Here is a 25,858-nt window from a genome sequence, read left to right as displayed (position 1 = left end):
CCGAGTCCAGTTGGTATGGATGGAACTTCATCCTTCGGCAAGTGGTGCGATGGAGGAATAGTGACGTAGGCACCAGTTTTTCAATCACATCTAAGGTAGCTAGGTTGTGAGAGCGTATGGCAAGATTTAAACTTTTCGCTCTGGAGTTTAATGACCTTGATTACCTTTTTTTGGCGACTTATTTCAAAGACGACTATTATTTATGCGCGGTATGACGTAATCCTTGTATGACGACCGAAGTTTGAAGTTTTTTCGACATCTCGTTGTAATACATATTACCTACATAATTTTTTTTCGTTATATTGTCGACAGACTACGTATATTGGCAAAATGTGACGTAACAGATGCCCCTTATGTCAGCCTCTGGGTATGGTGTTTGGTTTGTATTGTTTCTTTTCTTTATAATATAAAAGTAGTAGACGAGCTTGCAGTCCACCTGATGGTAAGTGGCTACAACCGAACTTGGTCATCTGTAATCAACCCCAGATACGATCAAATTCCTACCTGAGATCGGCCAATAATGTGCCGTTACCCTCTGAGAAAGAATGTCTCCCTTACACCCTTCAAACCAGAACACAACAGCACTTAACTCTGTTGTTATTAGGTAGAACTAAGTAAGTAAGTAACTAACTAAGGGCTCTACCACTAATATTATGGATTTTAATGAATTTACAGTAAATTATTTAACCAATACATATACTCTAATAGATTTCCCTTCCCATCCTTCACCCGTGGATGTCTGCAACAAAAATATTTTGATGTATATAATTGATAATATATTTCCTAAGAAAATATTTATCTATAAATTATTCTTTCACATTTTATAATATACATTTGAGCTTATTCAAAATCTTAATGTAAGATACATTAAGATTTAATAATATGTATCATTTATCTTATATATAAAATTCTCGTGTCACAATGTTAGTTACCGTACTCCTCCGAAACGGCTTTACCAATTTTATACAAATTTTATATGCATATTCAGTAGGTCTGAGAATCGGCTACTATCTATTTTTCATACCTCTAAGTGATAAGGGTTGTTACCGTTAACATTTTTTTATTTATATGGCAACACGACGTTTGCCGGGTCGGCTAGTTATTTTATGAAATTCAACTTTCTGATATTACATCAGAATAAATAAATAAATACATCTTATGTAAATTCTGAATTATTATGTCATGTATGCAAAATTTCAGCGCGATCAGTTGGAGTTAAGTTTAACAAGGCAAGTTAAGTAAAAGGTTGTAAATTCTTACCACTGTTAACGTTTTCTCTGTATATTCTCTGACGTGTGTGGATTTCCTTCCGTTATCCTCAATTTGAACTTGAATTAGTTTATTGCCTTCCATTGTCATTATTGATTTAACCTGAAATGAAGCTTAAATGTTGGTACATTATAATATGTCATTCACAAATTACAGTAAAGTTTTTATTTATAATTATACTTATTTCCGATTCATTCGAATGGTTCAACTTTTTACATTTCTGACACACTTCTTTTCTGATTAATAACAGCAGTGTTCAGCGCTGTTGTATAGCGGAATAGTTTAATACCGAAGTCATAATAGGCATGATGACAAATTTTGAAAACCCCTTCTATAACGTAGGTACATGTCTACCGATTCCAAAAAGTCGTATTATTTCGGTAATAAATTCAGTATTAATGAAAATAATAGCATTTGTTTATAGCCATTTTGAATTAAGCGCGAAAACGCTCGTGAGTGTCATGGCGTCCGTTGGTGACGTTAGAACATCCCATACAAAATTTCAAGCAATTTAGTGACATACCCAAAAATGACGTAATTTGCGCTACGGTCACAGATTAATAAATAGTTACTACGTAACGTACGTACCTACGTACGGTGCCCCTGTAGCCTTATAGACAGGATGGCCGACTGCAGTATTTTAAACTTTTATTTAATTGAAAATATAATAAATCTTAAAGTTTTTTTAAAACTGTGTCATTTTTGAGAATCCTTTCAATATAATGTGTTTTCTTAAATCATTTATTCTTTGATTTTTTATTACTGTCGTCGTGCCAATTATCCGAGGCGTTACAACTTAGTCCTCAGGGGTAGCAACACATCTGTATGCAAACCTCATGAAGGCAAAATTAAGAGTCATCTGGATTAATGACAGATGTTTATGGGTGGCAGTAGTCACTTACCATCTGGTGGAATGCGTGCTCGTTTCATTATCATCAACCCTTCACTGTCTCGCTGCGGCGCACGAGTCTCCTCTCAGAATGAGAAGGATTAGGTCATAGTCCTCCGCGCTAGTTAAGTGCGAATTGGTAGACCTCACATTCCTTTGAAAACTTTATTTGAAGACATCTTGGATATGCAGGTTTCCTCACGATGTTTTCCTTCATCGTTAGAGCAAGTGATAATTATTTTATAATATGCACATAACTTTGAAAAATCAGAAGTGCGTGCCTGAGATTTGAATCTCTGACCCTTCGACTAAGAGGCCGCGTTACAACCACCAGGCTATCATTGCTTAGTGTGCTAGTTTATTACACCAATATTTTATAAAAAAGAATTCACATACCAAGACACCATCAGCTCTCTCCTCAGTGAACTCTTCGCCTAATCTGAAGGTGTTAACGGTGCTACGAAAACCATTGCTCATCGTAAACGTATAAGACCCATCTATATTCTTTATCAAAATACTGGTTGGTGATAACGCCAAAGCGGTTTTGCGGGATAGATAGCCAATTTCTGAAAAAGACAGGTAGTTTTTTTAAACTTATTTAGGTAAGTCACAAGGAGGAAGCCCAAGAACGAATCGAACTCGCATCCGTAACACCAAATTTTAATTTGTTTTTTATTTGGTATCATAGTGTGAAGTGTTCAGAAAAGCAATACATCGTGAAAAATTGAATTATGGCTATCCATTACGATTCTATAGATTAAAGCGAAAATAGCCGAAGAATAGCGGTTTTTTGTATGGTGACCCCCATTTATTATGAAGATTTTTTTATTTTTTATACGATTATTGTAACGGAAACAGTTATGCTGGATAGTTAAGATGCTCAATCTTAAGTTGGTTAATCCGTTGGCGCTCGGGCATCCAGTTTATTTGTGACGAGCGGATTTTTTTTGATTCACTTCGATAAATCTGTGGAATGATTGTTTACGTGTGGATACAATAAATAATCGTCGAGCACCTTTTACGTCAATCACCACATAACCGTTAACACGTGATATTATTAATAATTCGCCAGGTACGAGTCGAACTGCACATGGAGGGTTCCGTACCACCAAATGTTCATTATTTTTATTCATTTTATTTTTTCAACAATACTTAGTTATATAAAACAACAATAGATGGCGTTGGAGCGATGATGAGTGATACGTAAAGAACGTATAAAAAATTAAAATAACTGTATTACAATATGTTTTATGGTTCTTATTTATTACTTTCTTATTTATTATAATACCAGTTATAGTAGTAATCGGATTGTAAAAATTTCAACCGTGTTCTTAGTACGGTTTAACAGTCGAAAAATGGCGAAAAATGCCGGTTTGTTGTATGGAGACCCCCTTTAATATTCAACTTTATTTTATTTTTAGTGTTTGTTGTTATAGCGGCCACCGTTAATCATCCTCTGTAAAAATTCATGTGTCAATCTATTACAGTTCCGGAGATATAGTCCTGTGAAAGACGGACAGACAGCGAAGTCTTAGTAATAGGGTTCCGTTTTCACCCTTTGGGTATGGAACCCTAAAAAACATTCTATAATTTTTTTGCGCATTAAAGATGTGGGAGATGTGGAAATTTCAAATGAAAACAATGATTAAATGTCGATCAGTGGTAGGCAAAAGATTAGGTAGATTGATTATTAATGACGAGCGTTAATCGCTGAAGCTACCAGTTGCTCAAGCGATATAAGCCAATGAGCGGTCAGCCTTACAGATTGTAAAAGATCTTTAAACGTTGGCTCAACTATTTCTGCCTGGAAACAACAGTGTGGTAAGGGAGCCATACTTTTTCGAGGCATTTCAGCTTAGTGCTCTAGGGTAGCGGCATCTGTCCGATGACAGGTAAGAATGTAACTATCTCGGGTTGATTACACATGTCCATGGGCGGCATATTATAAACAAAAGAAAAAATCTTCCTGGAAAAGCGGAAAGAATTTTTAATCCACGCATATTTCAATGGATACGATAATCGTTCTAAGAATTAATTAATCAATTATTGCTCCATTAGTACGTAATATGCACATTATTTTATAATTGACCTCAAATGCCGGCTGTAAGGTCAAAGTCCTCAGACGTGGACCCGATTCTTTAATTGTGAGGAAGTTTGGTAATTTATACATTATTTTTGACATAAATATTTAATAATGTAAATTAGTCTTTCAATTATTTATTTTATACTAAGGAAGTAGCGAGCATGCAGTAAATGGCCACTGTATTCGTGGACATCTGTAAACAACCCCAGAAAAGATTAGTCCTACCTGAAGACAGCTATATGCGTTGATACTCCTGAGGTCTAATTTACCAATTTCTACCTTACAACAGTTGTGTAGCCTAATGTTTCAAAGGTGTGATACCAATCTGCACTTGGATAGCGTGTCGTTTTGAGAGGAGATCCGTGCCCAGCAGAGGGAATGGTGATGAATACTCCTTTATTCTTTATTTAATGAAATAATTTAATTTTCTATTATGTAGTAGTTAATTTGTAGTTAATATCTGCTTGTTAAGTACATCTTCTTCTAACGGAATGCATATTTTTACTAAAAGTACGTATTTAACAAATTTGATAGCCCGGTAATTAGGAATTTAGGGAATATAGGTTTATTGCATGCTTTACATTAACACGCTTTTATTAACTTGGGTTGTATGTATGTATGTAACTATGTAACGGAATTTTTGAACCCGATTTCTATTCACTTTGAACGTTCAGTTTAATTCAAAATTTTGAAGAATTATCAAAAACCGATGACAATACACGATTTTAATAATTTTGTAACATTGTCCTTATCAACATTCTCAGGATTCACGATTTTCGAGGTGAAATTGTTCGAGCGCCTTAGAGAAAGTTCATCGCAAGTTATTAGGTTGATTTTTAGGATTCCGTACTCACAGGGTAAAACAAAACCCTCCGTAAACAAATCTTAATTTTAAGAAAATTTTAACTTAGGCAGGTCTATCTAATATATCGATATAAAACTTTGTATATACGTATATGCAGTATAGATGACAATATAATATTTGGTACATTCGAGCTGATATATGATGGATTTAAGAATTTGTTAACGTTACAAGTTAATAGACTTGAATGAAGTCACGCACTTAAATAAATTTAATGTTTTGAAATGTTTGTATAATAGAATGTTAATTACAGTAAATTTAAATTACAAATCGATTTGATAATTAGAAGGTAAGTTAGTATGTTGCAAGTTGAGTAACATAAAACCAAATTGTTAAATTGAAACTTATGTAGCCGGTGTATAAGATAATAAAGTTAATATTACTGAGATATATTTTATAAAATTGAAGTGGCAAACGATATACAATCTGCCTGAAGTCATCATTACATCAACAACCCATTACTGTCCCACTGCTGGGCACGGATCTCCTCTCATAATGAGAAGGATTAGGCCATAGTCCACCGCGCTGGCCAAGTGCGTATTGGTAGACTTTACATACCTTTGAGTTTTTTTTTATAAATCTCTTAGGTAAGCAGGTTTCCACACGATGTTTTCTTTCACCGTTTAGCAAGTGATAATTAATTTCTAATACGCACATAACTTCGAAAAATCAGAAGTGCGTGCCTGGGATTTGAACCTCAGTTCACTCGATCGAGAGGCTGAGTTTCTTAACCAATAGGCTATCACTGCTTGCCTGAAGTAGGTACAGGAAACATGGTCTCTACCTAAAGTTGTCAATTTTAGGACCAAGGTGACCGGCTTATATGTAAGCCAGTCAGGATATATCTCATTATATAAAAAATAGCACAAAAATCTAAAATAACGAGTCAGCGCTATATTTGGTGTTGCCTATTTATAAAAATGGCCTTCTAGCATTAATTTCCTGTTTCGTGTCATAAAAAACTCAGTTTTAAAATTGGTTATCGAATGTCATCCAAAGAATTACAATTTATTCATCAAATTTGAAAATATAATGTCAAGGCGGTGCAGATATGGTATAGTCTTTCCTTAACCAATTTTATATCAGAATTAACATTTTGAACCCGTCTCCAATAACATTTAAATATCAGAATACTTAATGCAAAAATAATGAAAAAAATGAATGGAAAAGATCGATGAACGATAAAATGTATTACGATAATGTTTGTTTCCTATTATCGCCTTTATTAAGGTAAGTTAATATAAAGTCATTTATAATTATACAATATATAACGATTAATTGTAGCATAGAAATGTATATTTATAGTTTGCAGTATGTAATTCTGGTATCTACTATTTTTTTTTTTTATAATATAAGAGTAGCAGACGAGCATGCAGTCCACCTGATGGTAAGTAGCTACTGCCGCCCATGGACATCTGTAATCAACCCCAGATAGGATTAGATATTCCTACCTGAGGTCGGCCACAGATGCGCCGCTACCCCTGAGGACTAAGCTGGAACGCCTCGAAAAAGTGTGTCTCTCTTACCACACCCTTCAAACCGGAACACAGCAGCGCCTAGCACTGCTGTTATTAGGTAGAAATAAGTGTGGCGGTGGTGCCGCCGGAGTCGAACCACAAAGGGTTCTACCACCTTCAAAAATAATGTTGCGAAAATCGTTAATATTTGCTATACTTCATAAGTTTTTACGAGAGACTATCATTTTTTTAGGCGACTACGGATGTAATGTTTTTCGTGCATATAGGCCCCATTGTTAGGGTTCCTTACCCAAAGGGTAAAAACGGAACCCTATTACTAAGACTTCTCTGTCTGTCCGTCTGTCACAGGGCTATATCTCCGGAACCGTAATAGATAGACACATGAAATTTTTACAGAGGATGCATAACCGTGGCCGCTATAACAACAAATACTAAAAATAAAATAAAGTTAAATATTAAAGAATGTCTCCATACAACAAACCAGATTTTTTCGGCATTTTTCGATCTAACTGTTAAACCGTACTATGAAGGTGGTTGAAATTTTTTCAATCCATTTACTACTGTAACTGCTATTATAATAAATACAAATAAGAACCATAAAACATATTTTAATATAATTATTTAAATTTTATTATACGTTGTTTACGTATCATTCATCATCACCTCAACGCCATCTATTGTTGTTTCATATAACTTAGTATTGTTGAAAATATTAAAATGAATAAAAACAAGTAAAAAATAATGAATTGTGGCACGGAAGCCTCCATGTGCGAGTTCGACTCGTACTTGGCGAATTATTTGGGTTCTCCTGCATTTGAAACGGCTTGATTGATTTTAGCATATGAGATCTCACAAATTTGTCTTAATTATAGAAGTAACAGCACAGTGATAAGCTATATTTTTAAGCAGTCAATTTTTTCTTATAATAATTCTCTAATTGTCTGTATAAAGGTATTTTGAAGGTGGTAGAACCCTTTGTAGTTCGACTCTGGCGGCACCACCGCCACACCTATTTCTACCTAATAACAGCAGCGTTAGGCGCTGTTGTGTTCCAGTTTGAAGGGTGTGGTAAGGGAGACATACTTTTCCGAGGCGTTCCAACTTAGTCCTCAGGGGTAACGGCGCATCTGTGGCCGACCTCAGGTAGGAATATCTAATCCTATCTGGGGTTGATTACAGATGTCCATGGGCGGCAGTAGCCACTTACCATCAGGTGGACTGCATGCTCGTCTGCTACTCTTATATTATAAAAAAAAATATATCTAAAATTAATCATGAATCAAGGCTTTTACTCATTGTTTACTACATAAAACTAGTTAAGCAACAAGTGTCGGTAATAAAATATAAATTTCTAAGTACTGAGTATTTATTATTCATAACAAGTTATAATTTTGTTACTGCAATGTATTTTGCCGTCAATATGTGCACGAGTTGATATTGTTAAAGATTAAAGATTAAACGACGTACTACATAATTATACATAGTAGGTACGCGTGATAAATAAGGAAAATACTCTACTACAAAAAGGTGAATGGTGGATTAAACAGTACCCTTACCATGAGTTTTCAAAACATCCCACAATTTTACGTTACGTTTACTCAATCCGTTCTGTTCCGTTTGCTTCAGTAGACTGAGTAAACGTCATTACTTATTGTTATAAGTAAGTGCTCAAGTCTTTTGTCTACCTCAAATATTCGCAAAAAACAGAGACAAAACATAAAGCGCCATTTTGTCAATTTAGACATTTAATGTTACGTTACTGACACTATAGTACACAATCCGCTAGGGGCGCTGATTGGAAATTGTATGGACAAATACGTAAACAAATGCCAAAACAGTCATATTTGTCAAAACATAAAAACCCATGGTAAGGGTACAGGCATGCAATGCATCTATCTATCTCTCTATATATTCGATGCGTTTATCCATCAACCTATCTATCAATCCACTCATCCATCTGTTCATCCAATCATGCATCCCATAGACTTTTTTTCCCGTGTTTTCATTGGGTGTTGTTTACTCTATTATATAAATAACTTCACAAAGAGACTGACCTTCACCCATAGGGTAAATGGCTTTTTATTAAATCGATTTGTTTCACTTTATAACAAATGTTCACTGATTTATAAACATTTGCCTCTGAATGGATAATTTGATTTACCAATGGGTCGATCGGTATCTGGGATCGCGAAAGCATACAGTTTCAAACCACAAGATCTCATATAAAGCGTAAGACTCTGAGTGGGTCCTATCTTTAGCATAAATGAGAAATCCAAACAATATCAAACACCTTTTTTCACGTTGAAAAATTTAGGGGACGATTTATTTTGCATTCTCTCTCTTTAGCATAGGGCGTGTTATCAGAGGCCTCGAGTACAACACTGCTGTTAGACCTAGCTGTTGATAGACCCATGCCTAGACCAAATTCTTGGTTTCAGTCATAGATAAATACTAATAAATTAGAGTCTCAGCTCAGTTTAGTTTAAGAACTAACAGCTATGAAATACCTATATTCAGGGCTATTAATTCCCTTTGCACTGTAATATGAATTCAATAAAAAATAATATAATCAGAATAACAGAAGTACAAAAACTTGGCAATCTTCACTGACTTATTGCTAATATCCATGGTCGGTAACCGCTTAACTTGTTCTATTGTTATAAAAAACTAATTACCTACTCTTTTTGTATGGTAACTGGTTTTACTTTGTAACTAGGTGTTTTTATAACATAAATCTACTTATTATGGAAAAAGGTACATAGAGCAATGTAAGTTTTTGTTACAATATAAATATTCATATAGGTTAATCACTTAACGCCTAAACCTAGACACTTGGTTGTACGTCCACTAAATTCAGGGAATCCTTATCCTTACTAATCCTTATCCTTACTAATATTATAAATCCGAAAGTAACTCTGTCTGTCTGTCTGGTTGTCTCTTCTTCACGCCTAAACCACTGAACCGATTTTAATGACATTTTGTACAAAGTTAGTCTGAGACCCGAGAAAGGACATAGGATAGTTTTTATCCCGGAAATCCCACGAGAAGTAGGGATGGCGATCTAAGATCGATTAATCGGAGAATCGATCTTTTGGACCAAAAAAATCGATTATTTTAATCGATATTAGTAAGAATTAAATCGTCAACTATGCATTTGATCAAGTGATGATCTTTAGCAAAGTTAAGTTTGGCAAAGTTGTTGTGAGCCCACGAAGGATCAATTTTCGCCAGATGGCGCCACTGCCATTCCAATGAAGTTACGAATTTTCTCAGTTTTATGTATGTTAGTATGTCATATTATTTTCTTTTAAACGCGGGCGAAGCCGCGGGCAAAAGCTCTTGTTAAATATTACAAAATAGCTAATTATTTTTGTTTTGTATACATCTTAAATCCTAAATCCTGACTAATATTTAAATGAAAATGTGAGTTTGTTAGTTTGTTTGTTTGCTACTATTTCTCGCCTTAATTATATAACCGATTGTCATATAATTTTGCACACACGTCAGGGGTTCAGAAAAAGACATAGGATGCCATTTACCCGAAAAAAGTAGGTAGTTAAAAATCTCTGTATGCAAGCGAAGCCACGAGTGAAAGCTAGTAAAAAAATAAAGATCTTTAAAACCCTCAATTAGGTACCATAACACCTAGTTTTACAACAGTAAACGGCTATATTCCAACTTTTTGTGGCAATTCAACTTGGATCCTGTTGTGATCTCTAGAAACGTCATTTTATGTGGCGGAATAAATGGCGTACTTAATTGCATGTTTCTGTTATCGTTTTCATTAGTTTTTACTATGATTAACAGTGATTGTATGTCTGTTTGAGCGCTTGCAACTCGAGAATATCGTCAGATACACATTTTTATGTTGAAATATGCCGCCAAGTTTGGAATAAAAAATGTTGATATTAGCAATTTTTTTTTGTCTCCAATTTATTTATGTGTATTAAATTGTTCTTTAAATAAAACTTTCTTTATTTCTTTCTTTCTAACTAAGTTTGTTAAGGGGTATATAAAACAGAGGTGTAGTGTAGGGTTGAACCCTTAAAAAAGGGTTGTCTATTTTCTGAAATTTGGCGAAGAAAAAGGTTCCCATCAATGCAAAGGGGGTCTGGGATAAATTTTGATAGAAATTAAGATAATTTCTAATCTTTAATTTACACCCAGTGTTTTAAAATAGTTAACTAGATAATGTGAATTTAATTACCATCTTATTATGTTCGCAGTTAATAAAATTTCCGTACTTAAGTCTCGAACAACTTTCCCTTCGGGTTTTTTATAAGATTGGAGTAGCAAACAAGCTTGCAGTCCACCTGATAGTAAGTGGTCATTGCTATTCATAGACCTTCATAGACTTCGATAGAACGGGTTCTAAAGCCGATCACAGATGCATTGCCACTTTTAGGGGGTAATGGTCACCTTAAGCGTCAGTCAGACGATATCCACACCCTTCCACCAAAAGCAAGAACTGTATCACACATGAAAAAGTTGTAGAAGTACCTCCTTGATCAAACCACGGTAGCTCTACAACCTCTATTTGGATGCAACCCTTTTAATCCTATTTTTGGGCACGTGTCTCTCCAAAACTGGCAGAGGCCTCGTCCATACTCTACCACGCTGCTCGAATGCAATTATCGAAAATATTTGAATCGAAGACCTTTCTCAATTTTGATTAAAATTTAGAAAAGATAAACACAAAAATAATATGCTTTGTTAACGAAAGCACTTTGTAAAATAAAATATTTAATTTGAAATAATTAAGTTAAAATTACGAAACTACAAGTACTTTCTTTAAGGTTATCAGTATGTATAAGTTATGTAGCTTGTTTTTTGTTTGAATATTTATAATTTTCGTAGTAGTAAAGTTGTAGTAAAGGCATGCAAATATTTAACATTTTTGTCACAAAACCTTAAATGTAAAGCAAGTTTAATAAGTACCTATATAGGTAACTAGTAATATTTTTCATTACATATTTTTTTCTTGACATAGTTACATAATATTATATTTTGAATATAAAAACAAGAGTAAAGTTTTAATTTTTTTTATAAATACGCAAAGAATTGCAAGAAAACTCACCGATAAATTTCAGGTATTCCTCGAAATTGTCAGACGCTTTTAATTTATATTTTTTACCGAGAAATGAGTCCATTGTTTTGTTTTTATTTTTCTCTTGTTCGTCAACGGTAAACACGTCAGAAGGTCAAGGCGTGTAAACATTTAATGCTGTTAGTGTGTTGTGTGTATTCCACTACACATTATTTCATTATACACTACATTATTTCTTTATTTATACCTTAAAATGTCAGCTGTTGCCCTCATTCTGTATGAGAATGAAAAGGATAGAACAATAATATTTGCTTAACTTGTTGAAAGGTATGTAGGAGGGAAATATAAACAAGATCAAAAGCGAAGATTTAAAAGTATCGTCAGATTAAAAAAACAATACTTGATGATCTTTTAAATATGTAGTAAGTAGTTAAATATCGTTTTGTATTATTTGTTTTATAACTCATTTCAAGTAATTTTGTGCAATGATTACTAAGGATGTGTTATAGGTACCTACGTACTAAGATATATTCAATTAAGCTTTTCCAAAAAACATAAAGTTAAATTAAGTGATTCTATCAAATCCCATTCTCATATTTTTGAATAACTTAAAAACTCTCAACATTTATGTAAATAATTCAATTACTGTACATTATTTCGTTTTACAAAACGCCTGGCGCTTACTCGTTAGCTCCGTCGTATTATTGGCAAATTTACCATATTATTTTATGAGGGTTAAATACATAGTAGAGTCTACCCGAAATACATATCGCTGCTTTGCAAGAATAATGGCACAAATAAAAAAGGTAATTTTCCAGGAGAGCCAGTTTAAAATTAAACAATGTTTTTGTTTCGAAATCTTTTATGTAAATGATAATTAAAATAATGATAAATACAATTATAAGTAGTTATTTATATAACCACAGTAACGGTACGGTTTATATAACCACAGTAACCACAGAAATATTTGGGATTAAATTGTATCTTTTACAGAAAAATGAATTTTGAGTTGTGCCATTATTCTTGCGAAACAGCGATATATTACAACTTTGGCAACGCACTCCGTGCTTTTTGACATAGAGAGTTTAATTATATAAAGTATTAAGCAATGTCGTGGTGATGATTGTAGCCAAAGAGAGGGGAGTTCAAACCCCCAAGATAAGAAGCAAGCCGTTGTTAGAGATTATGTTTTGTGGGTTCAAACCTCTCTGAAATCTGAAATACGCATGTAGTGTGGGTTATCAATTTCTACAGGAGTAGGTCAGGCTTGTGTTATACATTATTCACAAGTGGCTCAAGGAGAAATATCAGAATAATGCATTGCAAATTTCCCATTTTTCATACAATGGGATTGTATTCCTCTACATGTTTTTTTAACGAAGCTCCTAACATTTATTCACTAGCAATTAATCGGATTTATCATGATAACTTCTAACTGGCATAAAATTGTAACTTTTCGTGAAGAAGTCATAAGACTCCGTCTAATTATCTACCGATATTGAACATGTTAGGCACCACGTGATAGACAAAATAATATTTTCTATACAGACACGGACCGGTCCCGGTCAGTAAATCGCGTCGGAAAGTTGCACTAGCCGCGAAAGTATTTAACTACAGGTAAAATAGAACATGGTACATGCCTAACACTTTTTCGTATTATATACTTTTTTTTTGCCGACTTTTATTGGAAGGCACACTTTAAGGGGCAACAGATCAGTAACGGAGAATTTATTTTAGAGAACCTTTTTTGCCGACTTATTTCTAAAGAGCGGCAAATTCAAATTTCGTCCCCGGCAATCCAATCCCATCCTTATTGTCTGCGGGCATTGAATATCAGGGAAAACCTGAGAAGATACCTCAAAAACCGTCACAACTCACAATTTGCACATGCTTAAAATTGTTTCTCATGACTATTCAGTATTTTATCTCAGCATACTCGGAAATTTCTAGTATAGATAATTAATGTTATCTTTTATATAAACAATAAAAATGCAAGGTAAGCGTACTTATGTATTACTGTAGAACGGCCGTGCAGATTTTGATTGGAGATTTTTATTTTAAGGTGTCAATAAAATATTACATAAGCAGTATTTTTGTAACCCCTTTGGGGGTAATGGAACCCCCATTAACAAAAGTAAGCGCAACTTCCCCCAATTTGCTTACGTAAATAAAAAATAGAGATTTTTTTAAATACGATATTTTTTTTAAATAGATAATTTTAAATACCAAAAGTTCTATTTTCTTTCATTTTTTATTTTTATATATCTATATTATCTTGTATGGCTCACGAATTTTTTCTAATGTCATCATGACTGATAATATTCGTATTATCGAAAGATTAAATATATTTTATCAAATGAAGAGGCTGGAAACTTTCCGATGGTGATAGTTATTTATTTTAATACATACTTCAGATACTTGCATATAAGTATAAGTAGATAAGTTGAAGAAAAATAAAGTCATTATGATGTTATAGACCGAGGGTAGGATAGAAGTGACTATGAACAATCTGAGGACCACACTTTATTAACTGATATCAGTTCAGCATAGCCTAAAAATGGAGAATCTGGGTCTCTTATCTGTATCTATTAAATGTTTTTATTTTAATAATATTATATATTCAATATTTTTCCTTTACAACTTAGGGAGGGGAGAGTCGGGGAGACGGGAACATTAAAAAGGACTGACATTATCTTTTTTACCATTTTGAACTTATACCTATTAAAAAAGTGCGGTCCTCATATTATACATACTGACTTCTGACTCCCAACGCTTGTACTATTCAATACAACATAATTAACTATCATTATTTATTGTGTGGACACCTCGGTAATATACAGTTCACTGCAAATCGTTCGTGCTAGAGATAATTTTTACGCGTAATCTTTTGTTATAAAAGTGGCAAGCTTGATGGTATGTCCATTTGATTTTGCACGAGTACATTCTTAAGTCATAATAAAATCACATTCCAAGTCTTTGATGCATAGGATTTAAAGCGTCAGAATCTGTCAGGTTTGATTCAAGGGGTACCACTACAGATAACGGTGATGTAAGTGTGGACTGGAAGAAACACCTACATAACATCGTCCAACTCAGTACTAAGAAATAGCAAATCTGTGACCGAATTGAGGTACGTTTAAATAATTTAATAAAGATAAATAACTCAGTTTTCCTGCGGACCACGTTAGCAAACTAAATAAAACATTCAGGAAATAAGTAGTATGAAGAACTTATATTATCGTTTATTGCAAAATCCCTCTATGTTTTACTGGTTTTACTATATACTTAAAACGTATATATAGGTTTGAAGGTGGTAGAACCCTTTGTGGTTCGACTCCGGCGGCACCACCGCCACACCTATTTCTACCTAATAACAGCAGTATTAAGCGCTGCTGTGTTCCGGTTTGAAGGGTGTGGTAAGGGAGACAGACTTTTCCGAGGCGTTCCAGCTTAGTCCTCAGGGGTAGCGGCGCATCTGTGGCTGACCTCAGGTAGGAATATCTAATCCTATCTGGGGTTGATTACAGATGTCCATGGGCGGCAGTAGCCATTTACCATCAGGTGGACTGCATGCTCGTCTGCTACTCTTATATTATAAAAAAAAAAAAGACACCGGCCGGTCCACAGTCCAGATGCAGACGACCTCCGCTCATGGTGCGTTCTAGGGCTAATTGAAGTTTATTAATATCTACAGACGTAAAACTTGATAGGCGCGTCCTGTGGCAGTCAATATAGTATTCTCTTATACAATGTGCATTAACGTATTTAAGTATTTTTATCGTCAAAGCCGCGATGGACCATCCATATATTTTAAAGGTGGTAGAACCCTTTACGGTTCGACTCCGGCGGCACCACCGCCACACCTATTTCTACCTAATAACAGCAGTGTTAGGCGCTGCTGTGTTCCGGTTTGAAGGGTGTGGTAAGGGAGACAGACTTTTCGGAGGCGTTCCAGCTTAGTCCTCAGGGGTAGCGGCGCATCTGTGGCCGACCTCAGATAAGAATATCTAATCCTATCTGGGGTTGATTACAAATGTCCATGGGCGGCAGTAGCCACTTACCATCAGGTGGACTGAATGCTCATCTGCTACTCCTATATTATAAAAAAAAAAATGTAGAGCAACTTCTACCAGAAGGTGATCACAGATGCGATGTTACTCTGCCGGAATCTACATGCTTATATAACCACTCAACCGACTTTAAAACCTGGCTTAAAATAACGTGATCCACGCTACACACTGATCTTATGTATCAGTCTGGCTCGCAGAGGGTTCAATACTCGGCCTATCTTAATCGCGTCGTACAAGGACTCTAGGGTTATTTTTATAGTACACTGGCTGACCCGGCAAACTTTGTACCGCCTCAAAATCTATTTATCAAATATACTTCATATAAAATATAGCCTATGTTTCGTGGATAATGTAGCTTTCGAATGGTGAAAGAATTTTTAAAATCGATTCAGTAGTTTCTGAGCCTATTCATTACAACCAAACAAACAAACAAAGTTTTCCTCTTTATAATATTAGTGTAGAAATAAAGTCTGTTGCTCGTCTGAAGTAAACTTTAACATATTATACGTAACGTACTCTTGTAATTATGATGGTGCTGGTATTAAATTATTAGAATAGGTCTTGAACGCCACCACACGGCAAACATGCACATTAATTATAAATAGTTACTTTCCTAACGTCCTCAATAAGAAAGCAAATGTGTAACAGCCCTGTAGATACGTTATTCGTATTATAGATTCCTAGATTACACATGTTTCTTTGCTATCAGTATAATACGGGCCTCGGTGTATATGATACGTGATAATAGTTGTAGATAATTATAGCAAAACGAGCTCGATATAACTTTGATGTGACGCACCGAAAGAGGATTTGCGAAAAAGAAAAAACGTAGAAGAAGAGGTAAAAGGTACTTACATAAACAATAACTATTGTTTACTGTTTTATACACTTACCTTATAGAGATAATTTGTATTTTTGGAATAGTCTGCTATATAAATAATTAATATTTGTATTCGTTATTTATATTTGGTTTAAAAATGTAAATTATTACGGGTTTTCATTTCAAGTGTAACCGATTCCTTGTGTGTGTTCCAAAGTGTCAGACAAAATAATAGCAATTGGCCTATATTATTTGTCTGACGGTGTCTAATCGTCAGTGCCTCTGCCTAAAGCAGTGTTCATAAAAATTGTATAGATTTTTTTTGTTTTGGCTACCACGTTACAGACCTCACAAGTTCAATGTAAAGTAAATATAAAAAACTTTAATCGCTTAATAAATTTCTTACTTCCAGAACCAATATGCCGATGCAAGAATACGCCAGCGATGCAGTACATTGGTACTTGAATGAGATCGCTTCTCGTGTGGTTGCTGAAAGTGGCAGACCAACTGACAGGTTCCACTTAGGCAAAATCATCCTGCAAAGTTTTAAGGATGCACCGGATTTTATTCTTCAGGTAAGTAATCTTAAGATCGAATGTAATCAGCGTAGTTTTGTCCTGTACCCTTAGTATGAGTTTTAACTTTTTGTATTTGTTTACATATTTACAGTTCCTATCAGTCCGCTAGGGGCGCTGATTGGAAATGTATGGGCAAATACATAATCAAATACAAAAGTAGTCATTTTTATAAAACTGTTCATAACTTATACTAAGGGTACGGAACTCCTCTGGCAATGTTTAAATTTTATTTAGCGACTTATTTCAAACAATATACACTCAAAAGGTCATATACTATGATAAAAAGGTCATCATACTAGAGCGAAGACTATTTTTTTCGCATACCAGACCTTTGTAATATAAATAACATACTTAGGTTATTGCTCTTATGTGTCAGTAAAATACGCCCCCCTGAACGTTGCCATCCTGGTAGCTGCCTCTCATCATCATCATTATCATCATCAACCCATTATTCTTCCACTGCTGGGCACGGGTCTCCTCTCAGAATGTGTCAGCCCCTAACTACAACGCTTACTGCGATAGTCATCTTCATTGATTTTTTTTTTCGTTAACAAGAGGAAATCTTCAAAAGGTATCCCTAATAAACAAATGAAATTGCATTGGCATTGACTACCTACCACCAGGTGAACTGCTACTTTACGGAATCTAAAGTTTACTAAAAATGAAAAATATAAAATATTAAAAAATACAGTAGTCGGTGCAAACATTCAACCGAAATATATAAATGAAGATCACATAGCTTAACTTAATATTTTTGATGTAATAAGGCTTTTTGTGGATAAAGTAATATAATTATATAATATCGCGAGATATAAACACTTATGATCATTTGTTTTAGGTAAACATACGCATATTACATATTTTAGGTAACGTATTGCAGATAACATATAGCCTTGGATACGCAATTTTTATTACTATGATGTCGCAATAAATAAATATGTATATATCTAATCAGTCCCGTACTGTATCTGTAAAGAAGCCGTATTCCAAATATCGATACTAAGGGTTGTGTACTTGAAGATAACAGATATGATGTGTGGGTTGCTAATATTTTCTCGGTGACTTATATAAATATTTTTGAATAAAGCAATGAAAATTAAACGTACACATAAAAAAGTAATTAAATGGAAAAGCAATAACTTATGGTATCGCCCCGTTGAACCATACTTGTTTTAGCTTTCATTTCACTTGCATTGATATTTCAGATAGATGGCGCGACTGGAGAAACAGAAACTTTTGCATCGGGACATAAGAGATCGGTGCAATGTGCCAACGCATTCCGGAAGATTGGTATTGATATCGGTGACGTCATAGTCATAATGGCTCCAAACCACATCCACCAATGCGTACCAATATACGCTACACTATTCATTGGAGCGATTACCGCTGGTGTCGATATGACTTTAGGAGTTGGTAAGGGTTTAGGTTTAGACTAATACTATTCTAAAACTAGTCAAATCCTGACATGGTTAAAATACTGTGTCAAGCGTTAAACCCCGCATTGAACGTGTCAGACAAAATTAGATTGTGTCAGGTGCGGCCAGTGTCAGCACGACTGCATGATTGACATTTGCCGCAAACTCCAAACCTCTACGAATGTTTGGTTTGATCAAAGGCTACATTACAAACGCTTGCAAACCTAAACTAACCAAGTCAAACGCTCTATCCACACTTTTGAATTTGTTTTGGTTTGGCAAGCGTACGAAGGTGATGTAACGGTTATAGGAGAATACTTTTGGAAGGTGGTAGAACCCTTTGTGGTTTGACTGCGGCAGCACCACAGCCACACCTATTTCTGCCTAATAACAGCAGTGTTAGCTGCTGTGTTCCGTTTTAAAGGGTGTGGTAAGGGAGACATACTTTTCCGAGGCGTTCCAGCTTAGTCCTCAGGGGTAGCGGCGCATCTGTGGCCAACCTCAGGTAGGAATATCTAATCCTATCCGAGGTTGACTACTGATGTTCATGGGCGGCAGTAGCCACTTACCATCAGGTGAAAAACTTTTTATCGACCACAATGCGAATACGACACGGTCTATATGAGTGGATGTAATTAAATATATTTTAGTTTGATGCCTTACCTAACGTAAGGCAACATACGAGGCATTTCAGACTTTCGTCAAGGTAGTAACGCATCTGTTAATTATCTCAAGTAGAACTCTAATGCTGTCTGGGTTTGATTATCTATAGGTGTTCAGTGTTCATAAGCGGCAGTAGCCTCTTATCATTAAGTGCATACTCGTTTGCTTCTTGTATGTTATTCAAATATATTCGTATAATTATATTAATAGTATGTTATTACGTGTTTATTAATCGTATGATAACTCACGTGCCTGAGCGATTGTCATAATTATCTGACAACTTCAATCCCGACATATTTAAATGATGATTATGTTCTGTTGGGTCTGTGCATAGACTTAGAATTTTTTCGCTACGCTAGTGTGTTTCTTTGTGTGTCCATGGCATTCATAACGCAGAACAAATTCTAGCGAGAGGCTACGAGAAAAAGTTGTTTTACTTAATTTATTCAATGATTTTGTTTTCAGCCGAACTGTCAGACACTTTCAAAAATATCTTGCCCAAAATTATATTTTGTCAGAATGAAAAAGCAAAGGATGTCCAACAGGCGGTAAGAAATATAAATCACGAAGCTCTAATAATTACTTATGACCAATCCGATGATTTTCTGACATTCTCTAATCTCTTAAAAAGTGGAAACGATGTATCTGTTGCAGACTTCAAGTGAGTATTTCATAAGGAGTAAATATTGGTAGTAAAGAACTTAAGAGTCATTCTGGAACATAGTAACTACCTGCTTATTGTCTACCGAATCACTCAATTAAACCAATACAATGGACTTTATACTAAACTCTAATAAAGAGAGGAGAGCCGTGCCCCGCCTTGAGATAGTAATAGGTTGACGACCGTATTAGTGTGTATAAAAATAAATGCGGTCTTCACAAGTGGCAATGCCTCTGTGATCAGATTCAGGGAGCCTCTCAACTACTGATCTTTATAGAATTTGTTACAAATGTCCTTAGGCGTCAGTGACCACTTCGGTACTATCAAGTGTACCTTATGGTCCTTTGCTACTTTAGAGGTTAATTACTACTTTACTACTAGAGCTACTTTAGACTTAATTTAGAGGTGTATAGAAAATTCTGTTAAGTTTCTTACCGAGTTAAGTTAAGAGTACCGTTAAAAATCAATAACATATGCTCAAAAATTTGTACTTTCTACCAAGATGACCTATAGCTTAAAGTCGTATAGGTTAAACATTCTCATTTCGCCAAACAATTTTAGAGAAAAGCGATTTGTTTCTGATTAAGTGCGAATTACCCAATTTTCCCACGGTTTTTCCTTCAGGGCAAGTGATTTCGATACAGAGACCACGATTGCGCTGCTGATAGCAACAAGTGGCACAAGTGGTTTACCAAAATCAGCTGTTACAACTCATTGTAACTGGTTTGCAAACTTGCCATATATTTGGTGAGTATACGTAACTAGTAGGTAATAGTTTTTAAATAATTTTAGTTCCCGAATCTTTCCACGCCTCCGCCTTTGTTATCACTCCTGCTCTTTCATACGGTTCTTCTCTTGTTTATACAATCTATTTTCCTCCCGCTGTACCTCTCTCTCCGGCTCAAACTTCTGCTTCCGCTCTTATACTCGCTTTTGCTTATGTTCGCATTCCTTCTTCTTCACTCTGTTCTGACCTTGTTTCTGCACTATGTTCTGCTCCCATCGTCCTTCTAGTCAAACTTATACTCCCGCTCCTCTATCCACTTCCACCTATATTCCAACTACTATTTCTTCACTTGGTTTGGCTCCTGTTTCTACATTCTATTCTGCTCCCACTGTCGCTCTTTCTTCGGCTTCCTCTCCTGCTCAAACTTCTGCTACCGCTCCTATATCGGCTTCCGCCTATATTTCCACTCCAGCTTCTTCTCTTGGTTCTGCTCGAGTTTCTTCACTCGCCGCACAATGGAACACCTTGCGAAGTAGTAAAGGATTTATTAAGTTTCAAAAATAATTCTGCTAAAGGATCTACTTTGACAAAAATAATTTGATTTTGATTTCGTAGCTGGTATTTATTTCTATTTTATTGTATCATGCAGGTCCAACCACAACAACTTCCCTACGCCATTCAAAATGCACTTCATGGTGTCACCAATCCAATGGCTTTCTGCGACGGCGATGTACATCTTCAGCCCTATACTAAGGTTCACACGGCTACAGACTTCAGCACCAATAACACGGGAACATTTTTATGAAGTGGTCAATAAGTATAAGGTTAGACTTTAATGTAATGGTTTTGTTCTTTATTTATGGAAAGAAAGTAAGATATTTGTGAAATTACAACATGATAGGGTGCGTAGTTGTAAAAAAATGTTTTTAGGAGGACACTGTCCAGTATTTATTATTATACTTATTACACATTTTTTTTGCTTTTTATATTGTCCTAACCTATTTTTCAAATAACGCTAAAACCTTTCGTGTTGTACTCGTACCTATACAGTACTGCGTGCATTGTTCAATTTGGTAACTAATTGATAAATAATAACCTCACATGTTATTTGGTTTCAGCCTTCATATTCTTTGTCGAGCCCAAATTTTTACATGCAATTTTACAAACCAGATGCTCTTGAAAAATGTGATCTTACTTGCTTCGAGCGGTTAATTATTGGCGGCAGTTTTGTACCACCAAGTCTTCTGGACGACATAAAGGTTGGTCTCCTAGAATCTAACGAAATTGGCAGTCATGTCAAAAAATTAAAAAAATTGGAAATGTTGATAAATAAATAATATTTATATTTATAGATACTCGTAGGTTTAGTAAACGAGCGTACAGTCCACCTGATGGTAAGTGGTAACTGCCGTGCTCGGACTTCTATAATCAATCACAGATAAGATAGTCTCCTACCACAGATGCGCCGCTACCCCTAAGGACTAAGCTGGAACGCCTAGAATAAGTAGTCTCCCTTTCCACATTCTTCAAATCAGAACACAGCAGCACTTGCTACTCCTGTTATTAGGCAGAAATAGGTGTAGCGATGGTGCCACCGAAGTCGGACCACAAAGGGTCTCTATAACATTTAACAATACCTTCAAATTTTCAGGCAATTTCTCCGAACACACACCCAAATGTAGCTTATGGTTTAAGCGAAACTACAGGAATGATTCTGAATTGTGTCAACATGGTGCCTGGGTCTATAGGCTCTCCAATCGGATCCACACAATACAGGGTAACAAATTAACTATATAAAATAAATAAGATTACATACACTACGATGATCTTTATGACTACAAGACTTTAATATTAATGTCGTTAAATTTGTTAACTAAAGTAAAGGCAGTGGCTTTTCTTGCGAGGTATAGTCCGCGCCACACTTCTAGTTCGCTTTGAAGTTGTTGCGTGCTGGTTTAGTTAGCATATACTCCGTAACGTAAGAGTACAAAAAAGTAGTGCTAGCCTAGTGGTTAAGAAACTCGGCCTCTCGATCGAGGGGACCGAGGTTCAAACCCCAAGCACGCACCTCTGATTTGTCAAAATTATATGCGTATTAGAAATCACTTGCTTAAACGGTGAAGGAAAACATCGCGTGGAAACCTGCACACCTGAGAAATTGATATAAAAAAATCTCAAAGGTAAGTGAAGTCTACCACTACACTAGGCCAACACGGTAAACTTTGGAATAATCCTTCTTATTCTGAAAGGAGACCCATGCCCAGCAGTGGGACAATAATGGGTTGGTGATAATACATAGGACTACATATACAACTTTGCTCTTTATGACTACAAGATTTAAAACTTAATGTCGTTAAATTTGTTAGCTAAAGCCAGTGGTTTTTTTTGCGCGGTATCTTACTTCCACCATCCACCCACATTAAGTGGTCCTCAGTGATCGTTGTCATTGCAGTTTTAACATCGTCAGAGGCCTTAGACACAGTTTTCCCGCAATCCAATCCATAAATTATATTTCAGATCGTCAATCCCGAAACTCAAGAAGACATAAACGTACCGAATGTTCCCGGGGAACTGAGGGTGAAAGGTCGTGGTGTTTTTATGGTAATATTTTCTGATTTATAAATATTTTATATTATTGGCGTATCGTGGCATCTAGTAACCCACAATGGATGCCAAATTTGCCGCCCCAATACGAATCTCGGCAAAAAAATGTATAAAAAATAGTCTAAGACAAAACGGCGGCAAATACAAAAAAATGTCGTACTGTTTATAATTTTTCCTGTCTCTAACAAGTGTAGTCCGTAGGCACAAGTTAAATGTAAATAATCTTCTTAGCGGAAATGCAATATAAATAATATCAAAATGTACCTAATATTTTAGCTTTTGTCAAAAGTACCACCCGAGACAGACTGCCACGGTTATAATTTTATGTTGCATAACTCACATTCTTGCCTCGTAGCAGTAATAGCACTATGAATTTCAGCCTTACCATCCACTTCCGACTAAGGCTGTTTGTCCACTGCACCGTCACCGAGCCGATACCGATAATTAATCACGGCGCCGAAGTAGCGTACACAAACATTTACTATGGGATGACGGTGCTCGGGTGACGGACGTTCGGTGGACAAGCTGCTATAGTAAATGTATGTACGCTACTTCGGCGCCGTCATTAATTATCGGTATCGGCTCGGTATCGATGGTTGGTGGACAAAAAGCGTAAGGGTATAATCATATCTCTAATAACTAGTTACGACGTTGTATTTGTTAAATAAGCAGCTACGCTCAGGTTTTCCCGATAGAAGAAAGTACTAATCACATTGCTATGATTCTTCGGCAAATATTTGTCATATAATAAATCTAATAAAGATAGTATTTTCCATCGAAAACAAGTTATAAAGGGATCAGCAAACCGACTTATCATAAGCTTAACAATAAAACTGTTGATTACTGTTACCGTTCAACAAATATATTAGAATACTAAGGATTGTTATGTTTTTTATGATTTTAGGGCTATTATAATAATCCTAAGATGACAGAAGAGGTGAAAACCAAAGACGGGTGGCTAAAGACTGGTGACGTGGTCTACAGGGATGATAGATGGAATTTCTTCTTCGTGGAACGCTTGAAAATGTTGATGAAGTACATGAATCATCAGGTTAGTTCAATAAGATAGGTGGTAAAAATGCTAATCTATTAAATTAATTATTTCCTAAAGTGTAGTCTTATACCGGAAGACGCGCGTGGCGGAGCGGCAACCATACCGGTCTGATGCGCAAAGGGTTTCGGGTTCGATCCCCGGCCAGTCAGATATTTGAATGATGAATTTAGATACCTGTTCTGGGTCTGGGTGTTTGTGTATTGTCTTTGTGTGTGTCCATGGCATCCACGACACAGGGAATCCTAGTGTGGGGCTGTGAGTGTAGAAAGCGTTTAAAGCGTTTATATGATAAAACTGGGAGGAATTATTATCTTAAAAAGTACAATTTATCTTACTCGTCTTTGCAATATAAGGAATAATTTTTAACATTATTAATAGAGATTCATAATATAGTTGGTAAAAAAAAATACTTACTAGTAGATTTGACAATCTAGCACCACCAAGATCATCCTGCAACACGCATAGAAAAGTTTTTCATATTATGATCATCCTCATAATAACGCCTGATAGTAAACTTTATAATTTGTGTTGAGGAGACATTGACTTGCTCTGATCAAAGTTAATATTCTCCAGATATCCCCAGTCGAAATAGAACGGCTCATAATCAAGCATCCAGGTGTATTCGATGTGGCAGTTACGGGAATAAAGGATCCCGAAAGAGGCGATCTACCGGTGGCTTGCGTCGTACGTCAGGAAGGCTCTAACGTAACAGCGCAGGAGATCAAAGACTTAGTTAAAGGTACGTTAGTTAAAATACGAGGCGATCAAAGACGACTGTAGCTACCTTTAGAAAGTGGTATAACCCTTTATTTATGGACTCCGGCGGCACCACCGCCACACCTATATTTGCCTCATAACAGCAGTGTTAAGCGTTGCTGTGTTCTGGTTTGAAGAGTGTGGTAAGGGAGACATACTTTTCCAGAGACATTCCAGCTTAGTCCTCGGGGGTAGCGATGCATTTATGGTCGACATCAGGCAGGAATCTTTATCTGGGATTGATTATAGATGTTCATGAGCGGCTGTAGCCCTTTACCGTTAAGTGGACTCCATGCTCGTCTGCTACTTATTTTCTTACTTGATATCTTTATCTATCTTTCTTTACAGATACATTATCGGATTCGAAACAACTTCGAGGAGGCGTTTTATTCCTGGACAAGTTGCCTATGACACCATCCTTCAAAGTAAACAGATCAAAACTGTCGTCAATGGTTATTGAGATGGCGAGAGAATGATTTACAAAGACGCCGAATAATATTTTTGAAATAAAAGTTTATTAGGCGCGGCATGAGAAGAAGAGAAGCATATATGCTACGTTTTGTGAAACTGTGGTTACGCTAGGGCGTTCCCTTACAGTAATAAGAATCAATTATGTATTATCGATTTTTAAATATGATATTAATGTGATATGTAGCAATTATAATAATATTCTTTAAATAAATTAGTATTGTAATTTACTTGTGTTTTTTACTAAGTCCTCGGAAGTACGATTGCCTCACGCCGAGCTCAAGTAGTAGGTACTCCAATACAAACTGGGATGGATTATAGATTGTAGATGTCCATGGGTGGCAAAGGCTTCATTACATGGATTGTACATTTGTTTATTCCGTGCTACTAATGCTTTTTTGGATTACCTATGTA

At 35.7% G+C, this 25,858-nt stretch overlaps 2 protein-coding genes across 6 annotated transcripts; one reads left to right on the top strand and one right to left on the bottom strand.

Moving 5' to 3' along the window:
* Positions 1 to 638: 638 nt before the first annotated feature.
* LOC140746185 (fatty acid-binding protein-like) lies at positions 639 to 11,842 on the bottom strand. The gene is made up of 4 exons (XM_073078230.1): positions 11,659 to 11,842; positions 2,555 to 2,724; positions 1,261 to 1,371; positions 639 to 739 (listed from the first exon to the last, which is right to left on the bottom strand). Exons 1-4 carry the CDS (start codon positions 11,729 to 11,731, stop codon positions 680 to 682), a joined length of 414 nt encoding a protein of 137 aa, XP_072934331.1. The 5' UTR covers positions 11,732 to 11,842; the 3' UTR covers positions 639 to 679.
* A 2,068-nt stretch (positions 11,843 to 13,910) lies between these two features.
* LOC140746183 (luciferin 4-monooxygenase-like) lies at positions 13,911 to 25,670 on the top strand. Of its 5 annotated transcripts, XM_073078227.1 has the most exons (13): positions 13,911 to 14,010; positions 14,616 to 14,758; positions 16,931 to 17,093; positions 18,302 to 18,509; positions 19,640 to 19,835; positions 20,460 to 20,582; positions 21,212 to 21,386; positions 21,681 to 21,821; positions 22,214 to 22,339; positions 23,080 to 23,163; positions 24,071 to 24,217; positions 24,794 to 24,959; positions 25,325 to 25,670. In XM_073078227.1, exons 3-13 carry the CDS (start codon positions 16,938 to 16,940, stop codon positions 25,450 to 25,452), a joined length of 1,650 nt encoding a protein of 549 aa, XP_072934328.1. In that variant the 5' UTR covers positions 13,911 to 14,010; positions 14,616 to 14,758; positions 16,931 to 16,937; the 3' UTR covers positions 25,453 to 25,670. The 5 variants fall into 5 exon arrangements, with proteins under 5 accessions (XP_072934328.1, XP_072934330.1, XP_072934327.1 ...); XM_073078229.1 differs by lacking the exon at positions 14,616 to 14,758 and having other exon boundaries at positions 13,991 to 14,010; XM_073078226.1 differs by lacking the exon at positions 13,911 to 14,010 and having other exon boundaries at positions 14,416 to 14,758.
* The last annotated feature ends 188 nt before the right edge of the window (positions 25,671 to 25,858 follow it).

Source organism: Epargyreus clarus, unplaced genomic scaffold, assembly GCF_041222505.1.
Source record: "Epargyreus clarus isolate Ecla_fem2 unplaced genomic scaffold, WU_Ecla_fem_2.2 ptg000012l, whole genome shotgun sequence".
Taxonomy (NCBI): Eukaryota; Metazoa; Arthropoda; class Insecta; order Lepidoptera; family Hesperiidae; genus Epargyreus; species Epargyreus clarus.
The sequence above is the reverse complement of the archived record's forward strand: the minus strand, read 5'-3'. Positions and strand labels throughout refer to the sequence as shown.